Source organism: Saimiri boliviensis, chromosome 2 (assembly GCF_048565385.1).
Source record: "Saimiri boliviensis isolate mSaiBol1 chromosome 2, mSaiBol1.pri, whole genome shotgun sequence".
In the NCBI taxonomy this organism is placed as follows: domain Eukaryota; kingdom Metazoa; phylum Chordata; class Mammalia; order Primates; family Cebidae; genus Saimiri; species Saimiri boliviensis.
The window spans coordinates 65,743,844-65,766,585 of record NC_133450.1 but is presented as its reverse complement, the minus strand read 5'-3'; the positions used below and the strand labels follow the sequence as shown (position 1 = coordinate 65,766,585).

Here is a 22,742-nt window from a genome sequence, read left to right as displayed (position 1 = left end):
AGTATTAATGCTGATTTCCAGGAGTGATGAGTAACCATATTATAGTTATTTTGAAATAGTTTGACTCTAGCAGTGGCAATGTGTAGTGAAAGTGATTTGTTGAAATGTTTTCAATTTCTGAAACATAAATGAAGGAAAAGTTCACATTTATTGAGCACCTACAACAGGAGCTTTCACAGATGTTCTCTCATTTGTGCTCCACAGTAATCCCTGGCAGTTGCTAATGTAATTCCCATTTCATAGAGGAGGAACTTGATGCCATAACCCACATGCCTTCCCTAGGGTACTAAGAGGGACAGAAGTGGGATTTGACATGGTCCTTGGTATTCTTTCCATTGTACTATACCCAGGCATGTTGCTTTCTTCAGCATTGGTCTACAGTTATTTATACAGAGATCTTCATGTTTCATCAATTATTAACCCTTAACAATAGAACAGAAACATTTCATGAATTTGACTCTGGGCCTCTTGGTTACATGTCACCAGCTAAGAGCAGCACCTGTGGCTGTACCAACTATTACTGTTGCTTTCTTCAGCTTCCTAAAAGAAAAAGGGAATTGCTGCCCTTTGTTAGGCCTTTTCTGTCTGCTAGATACAATATCTTACATGCTATGTGGATTTTTCTCACTTAATCCTCGTGACAGCTCCACAACATAGGTACAGGTAAGGAACCTGGGGTTCTGGTTAAAGTGACTTGCCAGTCTGACACAGCTATTAAGTGGCAGCACTAGGTTCGCCCCTGCATCTCTGCCTGCCTCTCTGTATTAGTCTGTCCTCATGCTGCTAATAAAGACATACCTGAGACTGGGTAACTTAACAAAAGAAAGAAGTTTAATTGACTCACAGTTCCACATGGCTGGGGAGACCTCACAATCATAGTAGAAGGTGAAAGGGAAGCAAGACACATCTTACATGGCAGCAGGCAAGAGAGAGCTTGTGTAGGGGAATTCCCCTTTATAAAGCAATCAGATCTTGTGAGACTTGTTCACTATCATGAGAACCGCATAGGAAAGCTCCACCCCCATGATTCAGTTACCTCCCATCGAGTCCCTCCCATGACAAGTGGGAATTATTAGAGCTGCAATTCAAGATGAGATTCGGGTGGGGACACAGCCAAACCATATCATTCCCCATATTCATTCACCTTGGTGTCCTAATAGGAACCTTTGCCAAAAGCTGTTGTCTGAAGGGGGAGAATCGTCTGGGCTTGGTTCAGAAACTATTCTATCACAGTTTAGAGTCAAGCACGTAAGTGCTTTTATACCATCAGGTGAGTTGCCTTTTCTATCATCCTATTCAAATAAATATATACTGTGTTTTTCCCCCAGATCGGCCATGGATATGGAACATTCCTTATGTCAAAGCACCGGACACACATGGGAACATGTGGGTGCCCTCCTGAGAATCCTGAGGCACTGTTTTAAGTGTAAGACATTGAGCCCCAAACATGGAATCTCTTACTTGTACTGGATGTTCACTTCCCTTAAAGTATTATTTGCACCCCTATAAAATCTTGGCAAAGGTCACTCTTATAAATGGCTGTTGGTTATGTTTTTAATGGACATTAACATTCTCTCTAAAATAAAGTTATTTTCTTAATTCATTTTTTATATGTTTTGGGAAGGAAACTAGGGACCTTCTCAATGTTAGCAATATATACTGATTCAGTATCCCCTCTCTGAAGTGCTTGGGACCAGACGTGTTTCAGATTTTGGATTTTTTTTGAATTTTGGAATATTTGCATATGCATAATGAGATATCTTGGGGATGAGACCCAAGTCCAAACACAAAATTCATTTATGTTTCATATACACCTTATATACAGTAACGTAAAGGTGATTTTTTATGATATTTTAAGTAATTTTATTCATGAAACAAAGTTTTGACAGCCCTTTGACTGACCTGAGGTCAGGTATGGAAGTTTTCATTTGGGGCATCATATCAGCACTCAGAAAGTTTTGAATCTTGGAGCATTTCAGATTTTCAGATTAGGGATATTCAACCTGTATAGATATAAAATTCTCCTCACAGTGTCATAGAATCTCTTGGTGCTGTCAGCTGTTGGGAATGGAAGATTGACTTTCTGCTTCCACTCTCCGTCCAGAAAAGCACCCCTCATTCCACCAGAACTTTTCCCAGGAAGAACGCGATGGTTTCCTTTTCACCTGTGCCCTCTCTCCGCTTTCTGAGTATGTCTCATGGGGTTGCTGGATGTGATCTGTATCTGAGGCCAAGGTGCTGTTTCAGCCCCCTGCAACCAAGAATTGTATTGATTGTCCTCACGGCAGGTTTTCATAGCTTTCAGCCTCACCTTTACAAGGCTTTTCCTCCCTCCCGGGCACCCTGCTGCCTGCCTCATTGCTTACAGACAGGCCCCCACAGGACCCAAATGCCTGCCCAGAGTAAATGAGTATCTCTTCTATCCCCAGAAATTTCCAGAGAAAACAGCTCATGGAATTATATAAAAGCACACAAAGATTTTGGGGAAAATCCTAAAAGGTGACTTAATGTGGTGCCTTAAATTCCCAAGTAAGGAAAGTAAGGCCTAGAAGGTTAAGGATATCCCCAGGGTCACACAGCTAGCTGGGCTCTGAGCTGTGAGTGTCTTTGTGTTTTGTGTGCATTGTGTTCTCTCCCCAAAGGGTGCTTTAGATCCTGTTTGTTTTCTTCTGCATGAGGCTGATTTCCAGTTTGTCGTCAACCTATTTATCTTATAACTTAGGATATAGTTAAATGTTAGTCTTGAAAGATTTCCTAAAGTCATCTTTCAAACTGTTCCTCAGAGGCCTAGGATTTTCCAAAAGTACCTTAGAAACCTTGTAGGCTGCGGTGGGGGTGTGGCGATAAAGGAGGAGGCAGGGAGACAGGGCTGCAGGGCCTCCCACCTTGTAGCAGATAAGCTCTGCTTCATCTATTTTACATATTGGGATTCTTTAAAGGATCTCTTCTGGGGTTTTGAGTGTATTTGTATGTGTTCTGCTTTTTTAAAATAAACTTGAAAAGGTACAGAATTAATTAAACCAATTTATTTTGCAGTTAAGAAAACTAAGGCTTCAGCCTTTTCTGATGCTACCCTCGATGTACGAAAACATTCAAACCTGACATCAGATGAGCCCAACAGCCAAGAAAGGAAACACGGAGAGCCCGGGGGCTGGTAGTGGAAGCTGACATCATAGTGGGCTGGCCTAGCAGTTTAATCCGAGTGTCCAAAGGACTATGGCAAAGATTGTAATTCTCACCATGCACTGGTCCTACCCAGGTTGGGGCAGGGGCAGCATAGGCTTCTGGGTAGTGCCAGGCAAGCCTCATGGTCAGCAGGGCATCCTCATAAAGCTGCAGTCAGTTGGCCTGCTCTGCAGCAGGACCCAGCCAATCAAGATGATGGTAGCAGATTGACATCTAGACGATGGCTGTGTGGGGTCACATGGGTACGTTGCTTATCTGATCCACATAACAGCACAAGGAGGTGGATCAGCAAAGTGGGTCAGAGCTCAGAGCTGGAGTCAGGTGGCCAGGGTTTGAATCTCAGCTCTGCCACTTACTGTCTGTGCAGCCTAGACGAGGTTATGTAACTTCTCTGTGCCATGGTCCCCCAACTATAAAACAAAGGTGGTGGTAATATTACCCTTTGCCAAGGGCTGATGTGTCTGGAGACTTAGTACATGTAAAGTGTTAACCCATACTTGCACAGAATGAGAATAGTATAAGTGCTTGCTGCTGTCATTGTTACAGGTAGGTCATTAGGATTATATGTATTTTCCAGAAAGAAACTCGACAGGTAAAATGCTTGTCCAAGGTCATGCTCCTACAAAGTGCTCTTCAGCAGTACCTGAACTCAGGTCAGACAGCATCCAAAGCCTCTTCTGTTAACTGCTAGACTACACAGCCAGAGCTCCAGCATAGTGTGGTAGGCTGTATCTAAGGAGATGGACTGTTTTTATCCCCACAATCTATTGTGAACAGATACATTTTTCGAATACAAAGTCAGGTGCTTGGATTGTCTCAACACTGTCAAATTGCGATGAAAGTCTCTGAATGCTTGCTTTGACTTTCTGAACTCAGCACCAGCCAGCCATGCTGTCTCCATTTCCAGATGGGCTCCCCCAGGCCTAGAGGTGTAGTAAGTATTCCAAGTCAGGCAGTAGTACTCACACTTGGAGTAATATTTCTCTAGGCCCTGGAGAAGGGCAAGGGGCCCACCTGGAAATGTAGACAGAAGTTCTGCAGAATGGGATGGATAAAGAACATTGAAGTCACGTTAGGGGAAGCCTGTGATCAAAGAGTTTGTACTCAGCAGGTGTCCAGGCCCAACCTACCTGACAGGAGTGCTGTGCCCCTTTTCAAGGTGAGGAACTTAGGGAAGGGCAGGGCCGAGCCAGGCCAGTGTGAGTAGGGTCACTACCCTGTGCTTTCTGGCACAGCTGATAGCACACATGGGAAGTAAAGTAACTCCACAAGAATAATCAAGAACGCATGGGAACACCAAAAACAAGCTGCTCTACCCATTGATCCTTTTTTTTTTTTTTTTTATTAATGGGACTGAGGAAAACATGCCTGCTAATGTTTTTGAGAAAACTGCTTTCATCATTCTCCCACTGGGGTTTAACAGTTACTTCTCCCTAACTGAAGAAACCCTCACCTCCCCTCTGTTGGCATGAAGCCATATGCCCCTGATTTGGGAGGCTGCATTTTCCACCTGACAGTAACAGCTAATGTTTCCTGAGTTCTTCCTGTATTTCAGTGCCTGGCCTAAGTGCTTTACACTTAATCCTCAAATCAACCTCCTGAAGAATGTACCATTATTAGACCTTTTTTTTTTTTTTTTTTTTTTTTTTTTTTTTTTTTTTTTTTAGATGGAATCCTGCTCTGTTGCCCATGCTGGAGTGCAGTGGCACGATCTCGGCTCACTGCAACCTCTGCCCCTCAGATTGAAGTGATTCTCCCAAGTAGCTGGGACTACAGGTGCCTGTCACCATGCCTGGCTAATTTTTGTATTTTTAGTAGAGGCAGACTTTTGCCATGTTGGCCAGGCTGGTCTGAACTTCTGAGCTCAAGCCATCCACCTGCCTTGGCCTCCCAAAGTGCTGGGACTATAAGCATGAGCCACCAGACCCGGCCTTATTAGTCCTGTTTTACAGATGAGGAAACTGAGGTTCAAGGGAATTAAATAACTTAGGTCCACAGTAAGCAGTGGAATCAAGACTCTGCTGCCTCGAAAGTGCACACCTTCCTGCACCACACTACACAAGTCAAGCTTCATTTTCCTGGATTCTTTAGTGGAAGTTACATAGTTATCCCTAATAGAAATTGCTAATACAATATTACATGACTTCCAGTGTGACTGTGGTACTAACTCCATATTATGCTTAGGTCAGATCATCTTATAAAATATTTGACAATTTTTCCAATTTTAATAGCCCACCTATTCCAAGCAAATCCAGGACAAAAGAATACCATGAAGTGTACAATTTCTTGCGTTTCTATCAACTAGTTAAGTTATAGCTTAGGTGGCCACTGCTTATATAATAGGATTCACACATCCAAAAAATGAAAGATCAAAGGTTGTCTGTGGCTATATGCTCCTGGGAATGTCAGCAGTGACATGACCAAGGCCCACCTGGAGGCTGGTGATCAACTCTGAGCCTGGTCTGTGTCCACTGGTCCTTGAGCATTAACATTGGCCAGCAAGCACTGAGTGCTTTGTGCCAGGAAATCTTCTATGTGTTTTCTGTTTATTTAATTTTCATGACCCTATCCAAGATGTACTATGATTATCCCCATTTACAGATAGAGAAATCACATTTTTGAAAAGTCACAGAGCTGGTAAGTGGCAGAGCTGGACTTTGAACCCAGGCATGTTAGCTCCAGAGTCATGCTGTACTGCTGTGAGGATCCAGGCAGTAGGTGTTCCCAAGGTCCAGCCAAGACGTAGGCTTTGAGATATGGTTTGGCTGTGTCCCCACCCAAGTCTAAACTTGAATTGTAGCTCCCATGATCCCTACATGTCATAGGAGGGACCTGATGGAAGGTAATTGAATCATGGGGGTGGGTTTTTCCCATGCTGTTCTCATAATAGTAAGTCTCAAGACAACAGTGGTTTTATATAAGGGCAGTTCCCCTGCACTTTCTCTCTTGCCTGCTGCCATGTAAGGCGTGCTTTTGCTTTGCCACCTACCATGATTGTGAGGCCTCACCAGCCACGTGGAACTCTTTTTCTTTGTAAATTACCCAGTCTTGGGTATTTCTTCATAGCAGCATGAAAATGGACTAATACACTTGGCATACATGATATATAACTATAAATACGAGATTGGGTACAGTTTCATCCACTGTAATAGCAAATCATGGTTGATGTGGCAGAACCAACTAGCAGCACGTAGTCACCCACTAAATGTCACATCAGTATGCAGGACTGAGCCACTAAATTACTAAAGCCAGACCTGCAAGTGGAGTGGGTTCCTTTCAGGTAAGAGCATCGAGGGCTGAACACTTTGCACTGTTAAATATGATCTGTTAAATTTTCTGAAACCTACCATCTTTGTTGACTCACTAGGCCTAAAGCACAATGAGTCTGATGTCAGAAGAGAAGGCAACATGGGAGATACTGGAGACGGGGGTGGGCAAGAAGCGGCCCACAGTAGCAAGTGGCAGGTGGCGTGCAGACACAGGGCAAAGCATACAAGTCTTGGTGCAACTCCTGTCCCATATTTCACAAGAGTTCCAATCAAGTCTGTTTTAAAGCAGAATTCAATTGATGTATATAAATTATATGTTATTCATGGTAGGCCTGTAAGAAGCTCTACAGTCTGACCTACTTTGTGGTTCGTGTATCTAAGGTGCATGTTTCAGTGTCTCCTGTTCCCTTTGTAGCAAGATTTTCAAAGGGCCACTTGCATTTATTTTTAAGAGATGGGAGTCTTGCTCTGTCACCCAGGTCGGAGTGCTGTAGCATGATCATAACTCACTATAGCCTCAAGCAGTCCTCCTTCCTGAGCCTCCCTAGTAGCTGAGATTACAGGCATAAGCCACCACACCTGGTGTCCACACCTGGTGTCATTTATTAAGAACTGGAAGGCATCTGGACCTGTCTCCTTTTTCAATGCACACGAATAAAGAGAAGCTTAGAAGGGAAAGGCAAAGGGGAAATTATATCCATGGAGCATTTATTATGGGTAACTCAAATCGTAATTTTTGATGATAGGTAATTATATATACATCTTCATACCATGGGGCAGGTGATGCTGTCTTCATTTTATGATACAGAGGGAAAAATAAGGTTCAGGGTTACACAGCTGGTTAATGAATGAGATCTGTGCTCCATCTGAGGTGCTAAGTCTGTCCTAGCTTAGCCAGTGCTGTCCCTTTCTGGACCTGAGGACATAGATGATGCCATTCTGGATGGCTGTTGGCTCATAGGTTCTTTAGAAATTAACATGACAACTGAATGTTGATTTTGCTCTCATCATATAATTGACATTATTAAATTTAAAAGCCTCAAATGTTTGCTATTCAATATTTTATCAGTATTCTTACGAAATAATACATTAGATTTCTTTTATAGTTACAAGAAACCGAGTTAATTAGATTTGTACAATGAAAGAGACCTTAACCCTAGAAGAAATGGATACATTCCTGGACACATACACCCTCCCAAAGCTCAGGAAGAAGTCAAATCCCCGAATAGACCAATAATTTCTTCTAGATTTTCTAGTTTACTTGCATAGAGGTATTTATAGTATTCTCTAATGGTAGTTTGTATTTCTGTGGGATCAGTGGTGATCTCTCCTTTGTCATTTTTTATTTTATCTATTTGATTCTTCTCTCTTCTTGTTTAGTAGTCTGGCTAGCAGTCTATCATTTTCAAAAAAACAGCCCCTGGATTCATTGGTTTTTTAAGGGTTTTTCATCTTTGTCTCCTTCAGTTCTGCTTCAATTATAGTTATTTCTTGTCTTCTGCTAGCTTTTGAATTTGTTTGCTCTTGACTTCTCTAGTTCTTTTCATTGTGATGTTAGGGTGTTGATTTTAGATTTTTTCTGCTTTTTCCTGTGGGCGTTTAGTGCTATAAATTTCCCTCTAAACACTGCTTTAGCTGTGTCCCAGAAATTCTGGCACATTGTGTCTTTGTTCTGATTGGTTTCAAAGAATTTATTTATTTCTGCCTTAATTTTGTTATTTACCCAGTAGTCATTCAGGAGCAGGTTGTTCAGTTTCCACATAGGTGTGCAGTTTTGAGTGAGTTTCTTAATCCTGAGTTTTAATTGCACTGTGGTCTAAAAGACTGTTTGTAATTTCTGTTCTTTTGCATTTGCTGAGGAGTGTTTTATTTCCAATTATGTGGTCAATTTTAGAATAAGTGTGATATGGTGCTGAAAAGAATGTATATTCTGTTGATTTGGGGTAGAGAGTTCTGTCGATGTCTATGAGGTCTACTTGGTCCACAGCTGAGTTCAAGTCCTGAATATCCTTGTTAATTTTCTGTCTCGTCGATCTGTCTGATATTGACAGTGGGATGTTAAAGTTTCCCACTATTATTGTGTGGGAGTCTAAATCTCTTTGTAGGTCTCTGAGAACCTCCTTCATGAATCTGGGTGCTCCTGTATTGGATGCATATATGTTTAGGATAGTTGCTCTTGTTGCATTGATCCCTTTATCATTATGTAATGCTCTTCTTTGTCTTTTTTCATCTTTGTTGGTTTAAAGTCTGTTTTATCAGAGACTAGGTTTGCAACCCCTGCTTTTTTTTGTTGTTGTTGTTGCTTTCTATTTGCTTGGTAAATATTCCTCCTTCCCTTTATTTTGAGCCTGTGTGTGTCTTTGCATGTGAGATGGGTCTCCTGAATGCAGCACACTGATGGGTCTTGACTCTTTATCCCATTTGTCAGTCTGTGTCTTTTAATTGGGGCATTTAGCCTATTTATATTTAAGGTTAATATTTTTATGTGTGAATTTGATCCTGTCATTATGATGCTAGCTGGTTATTTTGAGCACTAGTTGATGCAGTTTCTTCATAGTATCCATAGTCTTTACAATTTGGTATGTTTTTGCAGTGGCTGATACCGGTTTTTCCTTTCCATATTTAGTACTTCCTTCAGAAGCTCTTGTAAGGCAGGCCTGGTAGTAACAAAATCTCTTGGCATTTGCTTGTCTGTAAAGGATTTTATTTCTCCTTCGCTTATGAAGCTTAGTCTGGCTGGATATGAAATTCGGGTTAAAAATTCTTCAAGAATGTTGAATATTGGCCCCCACTGTCTTCTGGCTTGTAGGGTTTCTGCAGAGAGATCTGACTTGAGTCTGTTGGGCTTCTCTTTGTGGGTAATCCAACTTTTCTCCCTAGCTGCCCTTAACATTTTTTCCTTCATTTCAACCTTGGAGAATCTGACAATTATGTCTCTTGGGGTTGCTCTTCTCAAGGAATATCTTTGTGGTGTTCTCTTTATTTTCTGAATTTGAATGTTGGCCTATCTTGCTAGGTTGGGGAAGTTCTCCTGTATAACATCCTGAAGAACATTTTCCAATTTGGTTCCATTCTCCCCGTCACTTTTAGGTACACCAATGAAATGTAGGTTTGGTCTTTTCACATAGTACCATATTTCTTGGAGGCTTTGTTCGTTCCTTTTTATTCTTTTTTCTCTAATCTTGTCTTCATGCTTTATTTCATCAAGTTGATCTTCAGTCTCTGATATCGTTTCTTCTGCTTGATCAGTTCTGCTATTGATGCTTGTGTATGCTTCACGAAGTTCTTGTGCTGTGTTTCTCAGCTCCATCAGGTCATTTATGTTCTTCTCTAAACTGGTTATTCTAGTTAGCAATTCCTCTAACCTTCCTTCAAGGCTCTTAACTTCCTTGCATTCCATTAGAACATGCTCCTTTAGCTTGGAGGAGTTTGTTATTACAAAAGCCTACTTCTGTCAATTCATCAAACTCATTCTCCGTCTAGTTTTGTTCCCTTGCTGGTGAGTTGTGATCCTTTGGAGAAGAGGGGTTTTGTTTTTTGGGATTTTTAACCTGTTTGCGCTGGTTTTTCCTCATGTTTGTGGATTTGTCTACCTTTGGTCTTTGATGTTGATGACCTTTGGACGGAGTTTCTGTGTGGACATCCTTTTTGTTGATGTTGATGCTATTTTCAGTTTGTTAGTTTTCCTTCTAACAGGACTCTCTGCTGCAGATCCACTGGAATTTGCTGGAGGTCCACTCCAGATCCTGTTTGCCTGGGTTTCACCAGTGGAGGCTGCAGAACAGCAAAGATTGCTGCCTGCTCCTTCCTCTGGAATCTTCATCTCAGAGCGGCACCTGCCAGATGCCAGCCAGAGCTCTCCTGTACAAGGTGTCTGTTGACCTCTGCTGGGAGTTGTCTTCCAGTCAGGAGGCATGGGGATCAGGGACCCCCTTGAGGAGGCAGTCTGTCCCTTAGCAGAGTTCAAGTGCTGTGTGGGAGATCCACTGCTCTCCAGAGTCAGCAGGCAAAAACGTTTAAGTCTGCTGAATCTGCACCCACAGCCGCCCTTCCCCCAGGTGCTCTGTCCAAGGGAGATGGGAGTTGTATCTGTAAGTCCCTGACTCGGGTTACTGCCTTGTTTTCAGAGATGCCCTGCCCAGGGAGGAGGAATATAGAAAGGCAGTCTGGCTACAGGGGCTTTGTCACGCTGTGGTGGGCTCCACCCAGTCCCAGCTTCCAAGCTGGCTTTGTTTACAGTGAGAGGAAAACTGCCTACTCAAGCCTCAGTGATGATGAACGCCCCTCCCCCCACCAAGCTCAAGTCCCAAGTCAACTTCAGACTGCTGTGCTGGCAGCGAGAATTTCAAGCCAGTCGGTCTTAGCTTGCTAGGCTTCATGAGGGTGGGATCCACTGAGCTAGACCTCTTGGCTCCTTGGCTTCAGCCCCCTTTCCAGGAGAGTGAACAGTTCTGTCTTGCTGGTGTTCCAGGTGCCACTGGAGTATGAAAAAAAAAAAAAAAAAACTCCAGCTGGCTCAGTGTCTTCCCAAACAGCCACCCAGTTTTGTGCTTGAAACCCAGGGCCCTGGTGGTATGGCACCCAAGAGAATCTCCGAGTCTGCAGGTTGCAAAGACCATGGGAAAAGCATATCTGGGCCGGAGTACACTGTTCCTCACAGCAGGATTCTTGACATGGCAAGACCTCACCCTGCTTTGGCTCACCCTCTGTGGGCTGCACCCACTGTCTAACCAGTCCCGGTAAGATGAGGTGGGCACTTCAGTTGGAAATGCAGAAATCACCCACCATCTGCATTGATCTTGCTGGGAGCTGCAGACTGGAGCTTTCCCTATTCAACCATCTTGCCAGCCCCGACCAGCATTTTTTAATTAAAATATCTGTGTGTAGCACACAGTAGACTTATTTTTGCTTCGATTTACATATGTATGAGTATGTTTCTTTCCAGATTCCCTTGTTGATTCACCCTGAATGAAGACAGATACTCACCTGGTAATGGCCTGAGATTTGATTGAAGCCTGAGAGGTGACTCAGCCCCAAGACACTCAGGGTTCATTAGAATTGTCTGGTCCCAGCTCTGCTTCCTCCAAGCTGTGAGACCTTGAGGCATAGTAACGCATCTAAGTCTTCCTTTTCTCATTTTAAGGACAGGACTAATACCTGTCCTTCCTGCCTCATGGGATTATTACAAGGATCAATTGAAGTGGTGCTCTTGACCAGTGGCAAGAACTTCAGAAATGTGAGTTGTAATGATTTGTATTTGTTAGTAAATAAAAGTGCTTGGAACTAGCAGCCTCTGGGACAGTATAGAAAATAAAACCCATGCCTCTTGGAACCTAGCATTCTTCCACAAATATTGCTTCCAGACTCCGAAATGGAAGTTGTTTCTGGAAAATGGATAGATTTAAGAATCTTGGCCGTAGAGCCCCTGTCTTCATCCCTAGGCTGAGCCTCCCAGAAGCACACCCTGAACAACTCCGCAGAGCTGACCACCATACTTTGTCCTGCAAGTACTGTTAGTGATACCTGCTGTGTCCCAGAAAGAAGTGGCAGCATCTGATTGGGTGGGGTTGGGGGAATCGGGGAATGCATGTTAATGTGATCCCCAAGAGTGAGTTGATAGCTGGTGAAGAGGGAGAACGTAGAGGTTGGCCAGCAGGGCTTGCCTCGCAGTCAGTAAAGCCCCCTCCGGCAGAGCCACTCATCTGCAGCTGGAAACCACTGACCTTTTGGCTCAGATGCCTGATATAAACTCACTGATATGGGAAGGGAGGATCTGAATGGGTAGGGAGGAAGCAGGGAAAGTTGCTAGGACAGATAGATTCTAAGGCTTTGTGCTACCGGGGAGGTCCAAGGGAGAAGGGCCTGGGCAGTGTGTACCACGGGTGAGGGTGTGGAAAATGGGGTGGTAGCTGACCTCCAAATGGCTTGGGGCAGAGTTGCTGGAGAGGGGGTCACCCGTGTGGTAGGAGGGGTCAGACAAGTGTTTTTAGATGTTATGAGAATGTCTAAGTTTGACACGAGACACTCCTAAGTTTGCAAGGAAAGGATATGGAGCCACCTTCCTTCGATAATCAGAAACAATGTGCTGGGGATTAAAAATAATTACTTGGTCAAGAGCCTTACCATTTACCAGATGCAGCCATGCAGTAAATATTTGGGTGTCTGTTATGTGCTTGGCATGTCCCACTTGACACACAGGAAGAAGCCCATTTTATAAATGAAGAAACTGAGGCTCAAAGAAGTATGTGACCTGTCTAAGGTTTCAGTCTTCTTAAAGATGAGAGCAAACTTCTGCTTCATGATCTCCTCCAATACCATAGCACACTCAAGAAATGAGCATCTTTAATTGTGCTTGGATTGGCAGAATCTGCCTTTATGTAAGGGAGCCGATCTAGTGGCCTTAATGGGCCACTTAACTGCTTTCTAGAGACAACCCGGAAATGCTTCTGAAGAGCCCAATCTGAGCCCTGGTTTTACTTTTCATTTCTTTCTTCCGTGTCTTGGTCCCCAACCCCCACTCCCAGGACACATCTGGCAGTGAATCGGCTCCAATTCCTGTTTTGGGGAGTGGCATCCACTTGTGCTCAAAGTAGAATTGAGTGGCTTAAAAGTAAGTGCAAGGGTGGGGAGAAGGACTTGACTCCATGAAGGAACTTTAGAGGTTATAGAAATGTTTCTCTTATAATTGTGGCATTGGTAACATTTAACAAAACTCCTTGAATTATATACCAAATTCTTCATTTTAATTGTATGTAATTTATAGCTCAATAAAACTGATTTTTAAAACAACGTAAGTCCTGATATGTGCATTCACTGTACGTAAATTCTACATCAGAAAGGAAAAAACTAAATGGTTGAATTCCAGTTAATATATACACACTGAAGTATTTAGGGGCAAGTATATAGATATCTGCAGTTTACTTTGAAATGCATAAAATGTAAGATATATTAATGGACAAATAGATACATAAGCAAGTAAAGAAAAATTTAATTCTCCAATCTTGGTGGTCGATTTACAAGTTGCCATTGTAAAATTCTTCCAACTTTGATGTTTTCGAAAATGTCATGATAAAATTTGGGGGGAAACCAGGTGACTTCAGGGTTTTAGCAGAGCCAAACAGTTCCTATTGGACCATTTCTTTAGCAAATAAAAAGTATAAGCTCTGGGGAAAAAAAACTTATTTAAAAACTGACTTCCTAAAGATACTGAAATAGACCAAAAGTAGGCAGATACTGGAGAGGAGTCAGTAACTGGAGGAAGGGCACAGGACTCTGTGAGTTTCCTGTGTTTGACCACTGTTAGCCTGAGGTCATGTGTCCATGCATCATGCAAGACAGGTGAGCCTCCAGTGTACAATCTGCAGTCTCACTGGCTTGAAGAACCAGAGTAGAGAGTTCAGAGCACCACAGCCTCTTGGGGGAAAAAACAAAAGCGGGCCAGAGAGGGGATTCCTAAATTCTGTATATAAACTCAAATCTCTAGCCAACCATTGAACTATGCATGCAGAGCTAAGGCTAAAAGAGCTAAACTAAAAGTTGAACTACATCCCACTTCAGAGAAGACAGTTTTGTCACTGAGTTCAACCAGTTAACTACCTGCTTTGACTACCTGTTTTGAAATAATAATTCTTTTCAGAGGAACATAAGAGAATCCGGAATTTCTACAATACAACATAAATTACACACTAAACACAATGTCTAGGATACAATCCAAAATTATTTACTACAAAAAGTTATGCCTCGTTCTCAAGAGAAAAGATAAAGGAGATCAACCCCAAGAAGTTCTAGTCAAAGCTATTAAAGCAGCTATTAAAACTGTGCAAGAATGTAAAAAAAAAAAAAAAAAAAAAGTTCTCATAGTAATGGCTGAAAAACTCCAGACCTTTCTTCAGAAACATCGGAGGCCAGAAGACAGTGCAACATCATCTTTAACACGCTGAAAAGCAAAAAAAAAAAAAAAAAAAAAAAAAGTCACCCCAGAAATCTGTATCTAGCAAAAATATCCTTCAAGAAGGAAGACAAAGAACTCGTATTTTCAGATAAAAGGAAACTAAGAATTCGCAGATCTGAATTAGAAGAAATGCTAGAGGAACTTCTTCAGGCTAAAGGGAGATTTTATCAGAGGGAAACTCAAATCTTTAGGAAGGATTAAAAGCCACTGAAGCCGGGCGCGGTGGCTCAAGCCTGTAATCCCGGCACTTTGGGAGGCCGAGGCGGGTGGATCACGAGGTCGAGAGATCGAGACCATCCTGGTCAACATGGTGAAACCCCGTCTCTACTAAAAATACAAAAAATTAGCTGGGCATGGTGGTGCGTGCCTGTAATCCCAGCTATTCAGGAGGCGGAGGCAGGAGAATTGCCTGAACCCAGGAGGCGGAGGTTGCAGTGAGCCAAGATCGTGCCATTGCACTCCAGCCTGGGTAACAAGAGTGAAACTCTGTCTCAAAAAAAAAAAAAAGCCACTGAAAATAGTAAACATTCAAGTAAATACAAAGGATGTCTTCTTTCTCCTCCTTAAACTGTATATTACTGTTTAAACAATAAACATTGGGATTTTAGCATATGTAGATAATTTGACAATCACAGCATAATAGATGCAGGGAAGGGAATAGGATGACCCTATACAGTAAGCTATATTTCATCCAAAGTGATGCAATGTTAGTTAGCTTTTAGTTGTAAAAAATTTATCCCTAGAGCAACCTCTTAATAATGTAGCGGTAAAGCTAAAAATAGATTTTTTTTTTTTTTTTAAGGTCTGCTCTGAGAAAGACATCAAAATAAAAAGACCAGCCACAGACTGGGAGAAAATATTTGCAAAACAGTTACCTGATAAAGCCCTGTTAACCAAAAGATACAAAGAATTTTTATAACTCAACAATAAGAGAACAATGTGATTAAAAGATGGGCCAAACCAGGAGTTTGAGAGCAGTCTGGGCAACAAGGAAGAAAAAAATGTCTGTCTATCTGGGCACGGTGGTTTATGCCTGTAGTCCCAGCTACCTGAGAAGCTGAGGCAGGAGGATCACGAGCCTAGGAGTGCAAGGCTGTAGTGAGCTATAATCATGCCACTGAATTGCAGCCTAGGCAACAGAGCTAGACTCTGTCCCTTAAAAAGAAGTAGGCTAGACCGGGAGTGGTGGCTCAAGCCTGTAATCCCAGCACTTTGCGAGGCCGAGGTGGGTGGATCACGAGGTCAAGAGATTGAGACCATCCTGGTCAACATGGTGAAACCCCATCTCTACTAAAAATACAAAACATTAGCTGGGCATGGTGGCCTGTAATCCCAGCTACACAGGAGGCTGAGGCAGGAGAATTGCCTGAGCCCAGGAGGCGGAGGTTGCGGTGAGCCGAGATCACGCCATTTCACTCCAGCCTGGGTAACGAGAGAAACTCCGTCTCAAAAAAAAAAAAAAAGAAGAAGAAGAAGTGGGCTAGGGAACCTCACCAAAATATAGTCATGGCAAATATGCATAGGAAAAGATGCTCCACACATCATATGTCATCAGGGAAGTATAAATTAAGACAATGAGATACCACTACACATTTATTAGAATGGCCAAAATCCAGAACGCTGACATCACTAAATACTGGCAAGGATATTGAGCAACAGCAACTGTCATTTATTGCTCATGGGAATGCAAAATGGTCCAGCCACTTTGGAAGACAGTTTGACAGCTTCTTATAAAACTAAATGTAGTTACCATATGATCCAGCAATTGCACTCCTTAATATTTACCCAGAAGAGTTGAAAACAGGTCCACATAAAAACCTGCACACAGATGTTTATACCAGTTTTATCCATAACTACCAAAACTTGGAAGCAACGAAGATGTCCTTTAATAGGTGAATGGACAAATAAGCTGTGGCACATCCAGATAACTGAATATTATCTAGTGCTCTTCAAATGAGCTATCAAGCCATGGAAAGACAGAGGAAATGGAGATGCACATTGGTAAGCAAGAGAAGCCAATATGAAAAGACTACATACCGTATGATCACACCTATGTGACTTTCTGGAAAAGGCAGAACTTTGCAGACAGTTAAAAGACCAGAGGTTGCAGGAGTTGGGGTGGCAGGATGAATAGGCAGAGCCCAGAGGATTATTAGGGCAGTGAAGCTGCTCTGTATGATAGTGTTGGTGGATACATGTCATGATACATTTGTCCAAACCCACACAATGTGCAGTACCAAAAGTGAACCCTAATACAAACTATGGACTTTGATAATGTGTCAATGTAGATTCATCAATTATAACAAATGTACCATTCTTTTGGGAGAATGGTACATTTGTTATAGTTTGAGATAGTGCGGGAGGCTATGTGTGTGTGGGAGCAGGGGTATTTGGGAAATGTGTAACTTTCTCTCAGTTTTGCTGTGAACTTAAAACTGCTCTGAAAACTATTAACTGAAAAGATGCAGTTAATCCAAAAGACAGGAAAGGTGGAACAGAGGAGCCAAAAATAGTGGGGACAAACAAGACAGTAAAATGGCAGAATTAAGTCCAGTTGTGTAACAACTACATTTAATGCAAATGGTCTATATCTGTACTTAGATGGCAGCCACAAGCCACGTGTGATACTTGTTAATTGGCATTAAATTTAAAAGTCTCTTCATTGCACTAGCCACATTTCAGGTGGTCAGTAGTGATTCCCATATTTCACTAGTATATTATACAGCACAGATACAAAATATTTCCATTATCACATAAATTCTGTTGACCAGCATTGGTCTGGTCAATCATGGAGATTATCAGAACTGACACAAATCCCCCCAAAAAGACCCAACTGCATACTGTTCACAGCAAGTCCACTTTAAATACATAAAGTACACAACTAAATGGATGGAGAAAGATACCATGCAAATGTCAAGCAAAAGGATGTGGTGACTGGATTAATATCATAAACTTAAAGGCAAAGGGTATTGCCAGAGATAAAGAGGGACATTTCATGTTAATAAAAGGGTCACTACACCAGGAAGACCCTTAAAGATGCTTAATAACAACTTAAAAGTACATAAACAAAAAGTGACATAATTAAAAGTAGAAATAGACAATTACACATTACAGCTGGTGATTTTAAATATTCCTCTCACCAATCAATAGAATAAATAAAGCAAATGTCAGTAAAGATGGGTCTTAAAAACACCATCAATTACTTTAACTGTCTTTTATAGAACACTACAGCCAACAACTGCAGAATACACATTCTTTTCAAATGCACATAGTGCATTCACTAAAATAGACCATCTGGTTGGACCATAAAATAAGTCTCAACAAATTTTGGAAGATTGAAAACATACTGAATATGGTTCTCTGAACACACTGGAAATAAGTTAGAAATAGATAATGTGTCTTTTTTAAACGCCGGATACTTGGCAATTAAGCAACACACTTCTAAATAATTCATGTGCCAAAAAAGAAATCAGAAAATATTTTTAATAAAATGATACGAAAATACAACACACCAAAATTTTTAGGATGCAGCTACCACCAGGCTAACAGGGAAAGGTATAGTTTTTAAATACTAATGAGACAGCCAGTTGGGAGAGGAGTCCCTGGAGAAACTCCAACCAGCCTGCCCATTGAGGTGGAGCTGGGGCCCGGGGAACTTCACGACCTTCGCCCCACGGAGGAGCCGGGCCCCTCCTCTTCCTGTGTGTAACCTGGGATTCAAGCTGCCAGCGGGAAGCGCTTTAGCAGGGACTCTGGCGTAGGGAGAGCCCCTCATTCTCCCTTTTCTTCCTTTTCACCCAATAAAGCCCTGCTTTACTCACTTTTCTAACCCTTTGCGAACCTAAATTTTCATGGCTGTAGGACGGACAAGAACCCCATCTTTAGCTGAGCTAAGGAAAAGTCCTGCAACACTTAACATTAGCAAAGAAGAAAGGTCTAAAATCGGTGATCTAAACATCCACCATAAGAAGCTAGAAAATGAAGCAGAGTAAACTCAGAAGTAGAAGAATAAAAAGAATAGAGTGGAAACCCCAAGTGCAACTTATCCCAGAAATACAAGATTGGCTTAACATTTAAAAAGCAATCAATGAAATTCAACATATTAAAATAAAGGAGAAAACTTACATGATCATCACAATAGATGCAGATAAAGCATTTAATAAAATTCACTGATTCCTGCTTAATTAAAAACAAAAAACTCAGAAAACTAGAAGCAACAATAAAAGGAAACTTCCTTAATCCGACTGTTTTGATGAAAACCCCACAGCTAACATTATATAAACGATGATAAAAGGAAGGCTTTCCCTTAAGACCATAAGGGTATCTGCTTCCACTTCTATTGAATAATGTACTGAGGTTCTAGCCATTACAGAAAAGATGATAAGGATCACGAAGAAAGAAGCAAAACTTGTAGATGAAATGATTATTTACATAGAAACTCCTAAAGGAATCAACAAAACATCAACACCTGATGACTAAATTTAGCAAGGTTGAAGAATTCAAGTAGTTTTGCAACAATCGTGTATTTTTATGGACTAGAGCAAAAAATTGAAAAGTAAAATTTTGAAATTCCATTTACAATAACATCAAAAGAACAAAAAATACTTTAGAATGAATTTACAAAAGATGTGCAAACTCTCCATATGAAAACTTGGTTAAGAAACACACAATAAATAGAGGGATATATTTCTTTCATGAATTGTCAATATGTTCTTCCCAAAATAGATCCAACACAATCTCAGAAATCAAAATCCCACAAGGCTTTTTTTTTTTTTAATGAAATTAAGCAGATTCCATGATTTTTTAGTGGAAGTGTAAATGTTTTATAACATCCAAAGAAATCTTGAAAAAGAGGAGCAAACTTAGAGGACACAATTATAGTCCCACTAAAGACCTACTATAAAGCTATATATAAGTAATGTAAATCCTGTGGTATTAGCATAAGGGTGGACAAATAATAAAATAAATTCCTGAAACACAGGCATATTTATCTTTTCAACAAATAGCATTGGAATAACTGGAAATCTACCTGGACAAAATGAGCTTTAACTCTTCCCTCATGCCATAGGGAAACAAAAGGATCATAGACCCAAACATAAAAACTGAAACCACGAAACTTCTGGGGATGAGGAGTATGGGGAGACAGAAAACCTATGCAACCCTGAGGGAGGTAATGATTTCTCAAAGGGCACCAAACATGCAGAAAATATATTTAAGAAAATAAATAGGCAAGTCAGAGGTGGAAATATTTGCAAGATATGTATCTGAGAAAGGACTGGTATTCTGCATATATAAAGGATAGCTATAGCTCAGTAACAGATAAACTAATTTTTTAAGTGGACAAAATATTTCAATAGAAAATTTACAAAGGAAGTATACAAGTGGCCAGCAAGCTTATTAGACATAAGAGAAATGCAAATTAAAACCACAGTGAGATATTGCTACATTCACCTGGATTTTTAAAATTAAAATGACTGATACTGCCAAATGTTGACAAAGAAATGGAGAATCTGGAACTATTGTACACTGTCAGTACAGCTACTTTGGGGAAATGTCAGGCAGTTTCTCATAAAATGAAATGTATACCTGCCCTATGACCCAGCAATTCCACTCCTAGGTCTTTATGCAAGAGATATGAAAACATGTCTACATTGTTGTACGAGAATGTTCCTAACAGTTTTACTTATAATAACCAAAATTTTCTAACAGTCCTGCTTTCTATCAATAGGAGGAGAATGAATAAACTACGGTATATCCAAACAATGAAAAACTAGCAATAAAGAGGAACGAATTACTAAGACATATTAACATTGGTAAATCTCAAAAACATGACGTTTTCCACAAAAAAATACATACCTGCATGATTCCATTTATATGGAGATTTAGAACAACAACAAAAAAAACTAAGTTCTATAAAAGCGGGAGTAACTGATGGTAGAAGAATTCTGAACACCGGTTTCCTCTGGAGGAATGTGCATGGGGAGTTACTGGGAAGGGACTTAGGAGAACTCCGACCTGTTGGTGATGTTTGGTTGATAGGTTGGATAGGTGATTTGCAGCGGTGTACGCATTCGTCAGAACTCACCTCATGATACACTTAAGATTTGTGCATTTCATTGTATGTGAATTTTATCCAAAAAGAAAAAAAAAAATCTGTAAGTAAATATTGAAGCCTACGTAGTGATATGCAGGCAGAAGCACTGGGGATGAAGGCGGAAGAATACCGAGCTCTGCAACTTACTTTGAAACACGATGAGCTGATGGATGGACAGAGGGACAGGTAGCTACCTAATAAATCAAGTACAGTGGCATGTTAATTGTAGAATCTAGGTGGTGGGTATATGAGTGTTCACTGTAAAGTTCTTTCAACTTTTTAGAATGTTTGAAGTTTTTTCATAATAAAATGATTTAAAAGGTGATTGCAGCGCCCACCCTGGGTGTTTACACATGCACCTATTCTCGAGAGGCCCCTAAAGTTGTTGCCCCTCAGAAGGCTCGAGGAAAGAGGGGCTTCGGGGAGTGAGGAACAGAGCCGAGAGGACTAACAGCACCAGCGTTTCTGAAGAAAATGGACTCGCTGGAGCTGTGTTTCTTTATTCGAAATCATACGGTTTTACTCAACAGGGCTTTGAGCCCTTCTGTCTCTGCTCGTGGTGGGTAAGGGTGGTGTGTGGGGCTCTGAGCCTAGGACCGCTCTCTCGGAAGGTGGGAAGATGGCCCCGGATCCATTCCTCTGTGGGAGCAGATTGGCTTCCACACGCCGGGGCGGGTGATTCCGGAGGGCCGCGCGGGGCTGTGTGCGCGGGCGGGGGCGAGATGTGTCTGGAGGGGGCGGAGCGCCCTCTCCCGGTCCCGGAGGGCCCACGCGGACCGGCGGAGCGTCCCGCCAGCCGATTCTGCATCCGCTCCCCTGATCTGCGCGTCGTGGTGGGAGCACCACAGCCCCGGGGTTGGCCCTCCCATCGCTGAGCGCTGGGCATCTGCCGGCGGAGAGCAGCGCTGGAGGCGGGCCCGCATGCAAGGAGGCGGGCGACGGGGTGGAGTCGCCGCAGCTGGCAGCCCCACAGCTCCACCTGTTGCAGCGTTGGAGCGCGCCCGCCTAAGGCAGAGCGCGGCGCGGACCTGTGCTCCCCGCGCCGGCCGGCAGGGCAGGGCCGCGGCTGCAAGGAGGGCCGGGAACAGTCCCGAAGGAGCGGCGCGGAGAGGGCGCTCCCCGGAAGGTGAGATCTGACTGCGGCAGCGGCGCCAGCGTCCCCTACAAGGTGGGCTCTCGGGGAGGGGGGCTGGCGGTTTGCTGGAGAGCCTTGCTGCTGGTCTGCATGAGGTGGGGGATGCCTTCTTCGCGGAGCCCGCGTCCGGGCAAAACTCTGGAACGCACTAGGCAGCCAAGCCTGGGTGGAAGAGATAGAACTCTCCAAGGTCAAGGTCTCCTGGCCTCGGGGCCCTTCCAGCCCCGAGTCTTTGGCTTCCTCTCCTGAAGCGGGGCTGGCCCGCGGTGCGTGCTTGGTCCGGGAGGAGCCTACTAGTACCTGCAGAGGACGCCCCTGCGCAGGACCCAGAGACCGAGGGCGCTCTGGCATGGGCAAGGCGAGGGAGGCTGCCAGGGGGAGATGCCCCTAACTTCCTTCGCTCCTGTTCCAACCTCCCTTTCTGGTCTCCCCTCTCCAGCCCGTCTGCCCAATGGATGCGCAACGTTGGGGCCCGGCGGGAGGTCGGAGCCCTCGGACGAAGCTCGGCAGAGCCCCTCTCTCCGTGCGCCTGCCCTGGACCCGCTCCACCCCTAAGCCCTGGCAGCAGATTCGGTTACTGGGGAAGCCCCAGGCTCAGCGCGACACCACGACCACAACTAGGACGCACCACTGTGGATCTACCTGGGGAGGCAGCTACAAGGCCAGCCGACTGACACCCGTGTCCTAGCCGTCGGCGGCCTGAGAAACGACAGTCAAGGGAACCAATATCGCGGGGCTCCGCTTACCGGCCGACTTCCGGACCCCCTCGACCTTCTCTTCGGGGAAACTCGAGTTCGCGCCAGCTTGGCCCGAAGACGCGCCACGCCCCCTCCCCTATCTGAGCCGGACTGGAAGCCCGGGTGGAAACGGCGCCCGCATCCCAGAGCCAAGCAGGCGTGGACTCTGCGCGCGCTCCCCGGGACCTTCAGCGTTAAGAACTCCGAGGAGAGCGTGGGGAGTGGCGGGGAACGGCGGCGACAAAGCGGATTTGAAACTAGGAGTCAGGGCGGACGTGGGGAGCTGGAGCCTCAGAAGCGACCTACGCGGCGGCCGGGGAAGCCTCGCGGCCTGCGGGAGCGCCTGGCGGTCATGGGCGAGCCGGCGGTG

General features: G+C 43.3%; 1 protein-coding gene across 3 annotated transcripts in view; it reads left to right on the top strand.

Moving 5' to 3' along the window:
• The window catches only part of TDP1 (tyrosyl-DNA phosphodiesterase 1), a 97,491-nt gene extending 82,770 nt beyond the window's left edge, over nt 1–14,721 (top strand). For 2 of the 3 annotated variants that reach the window (XM_003939869.4, XM_074393479.1), the window contains exon 16: nt 1,329–14,721. In XM_003939869.4, coding sequence (XP_003939918.3) covers nt 1,329–1,402 — 74 coding nt within the window. In that variant the 3' untranslated portion in view covers nt 1,403–14,721. The remainder of the gene's footprint in view (nt 1–1,328) is intronic. The other variant, XM_010350583.3, reaches the window with a different exon arrangement.
• The last annotated feature ends 8,021 nt before the right edge of the window (nt 14,722–22,742 follow it).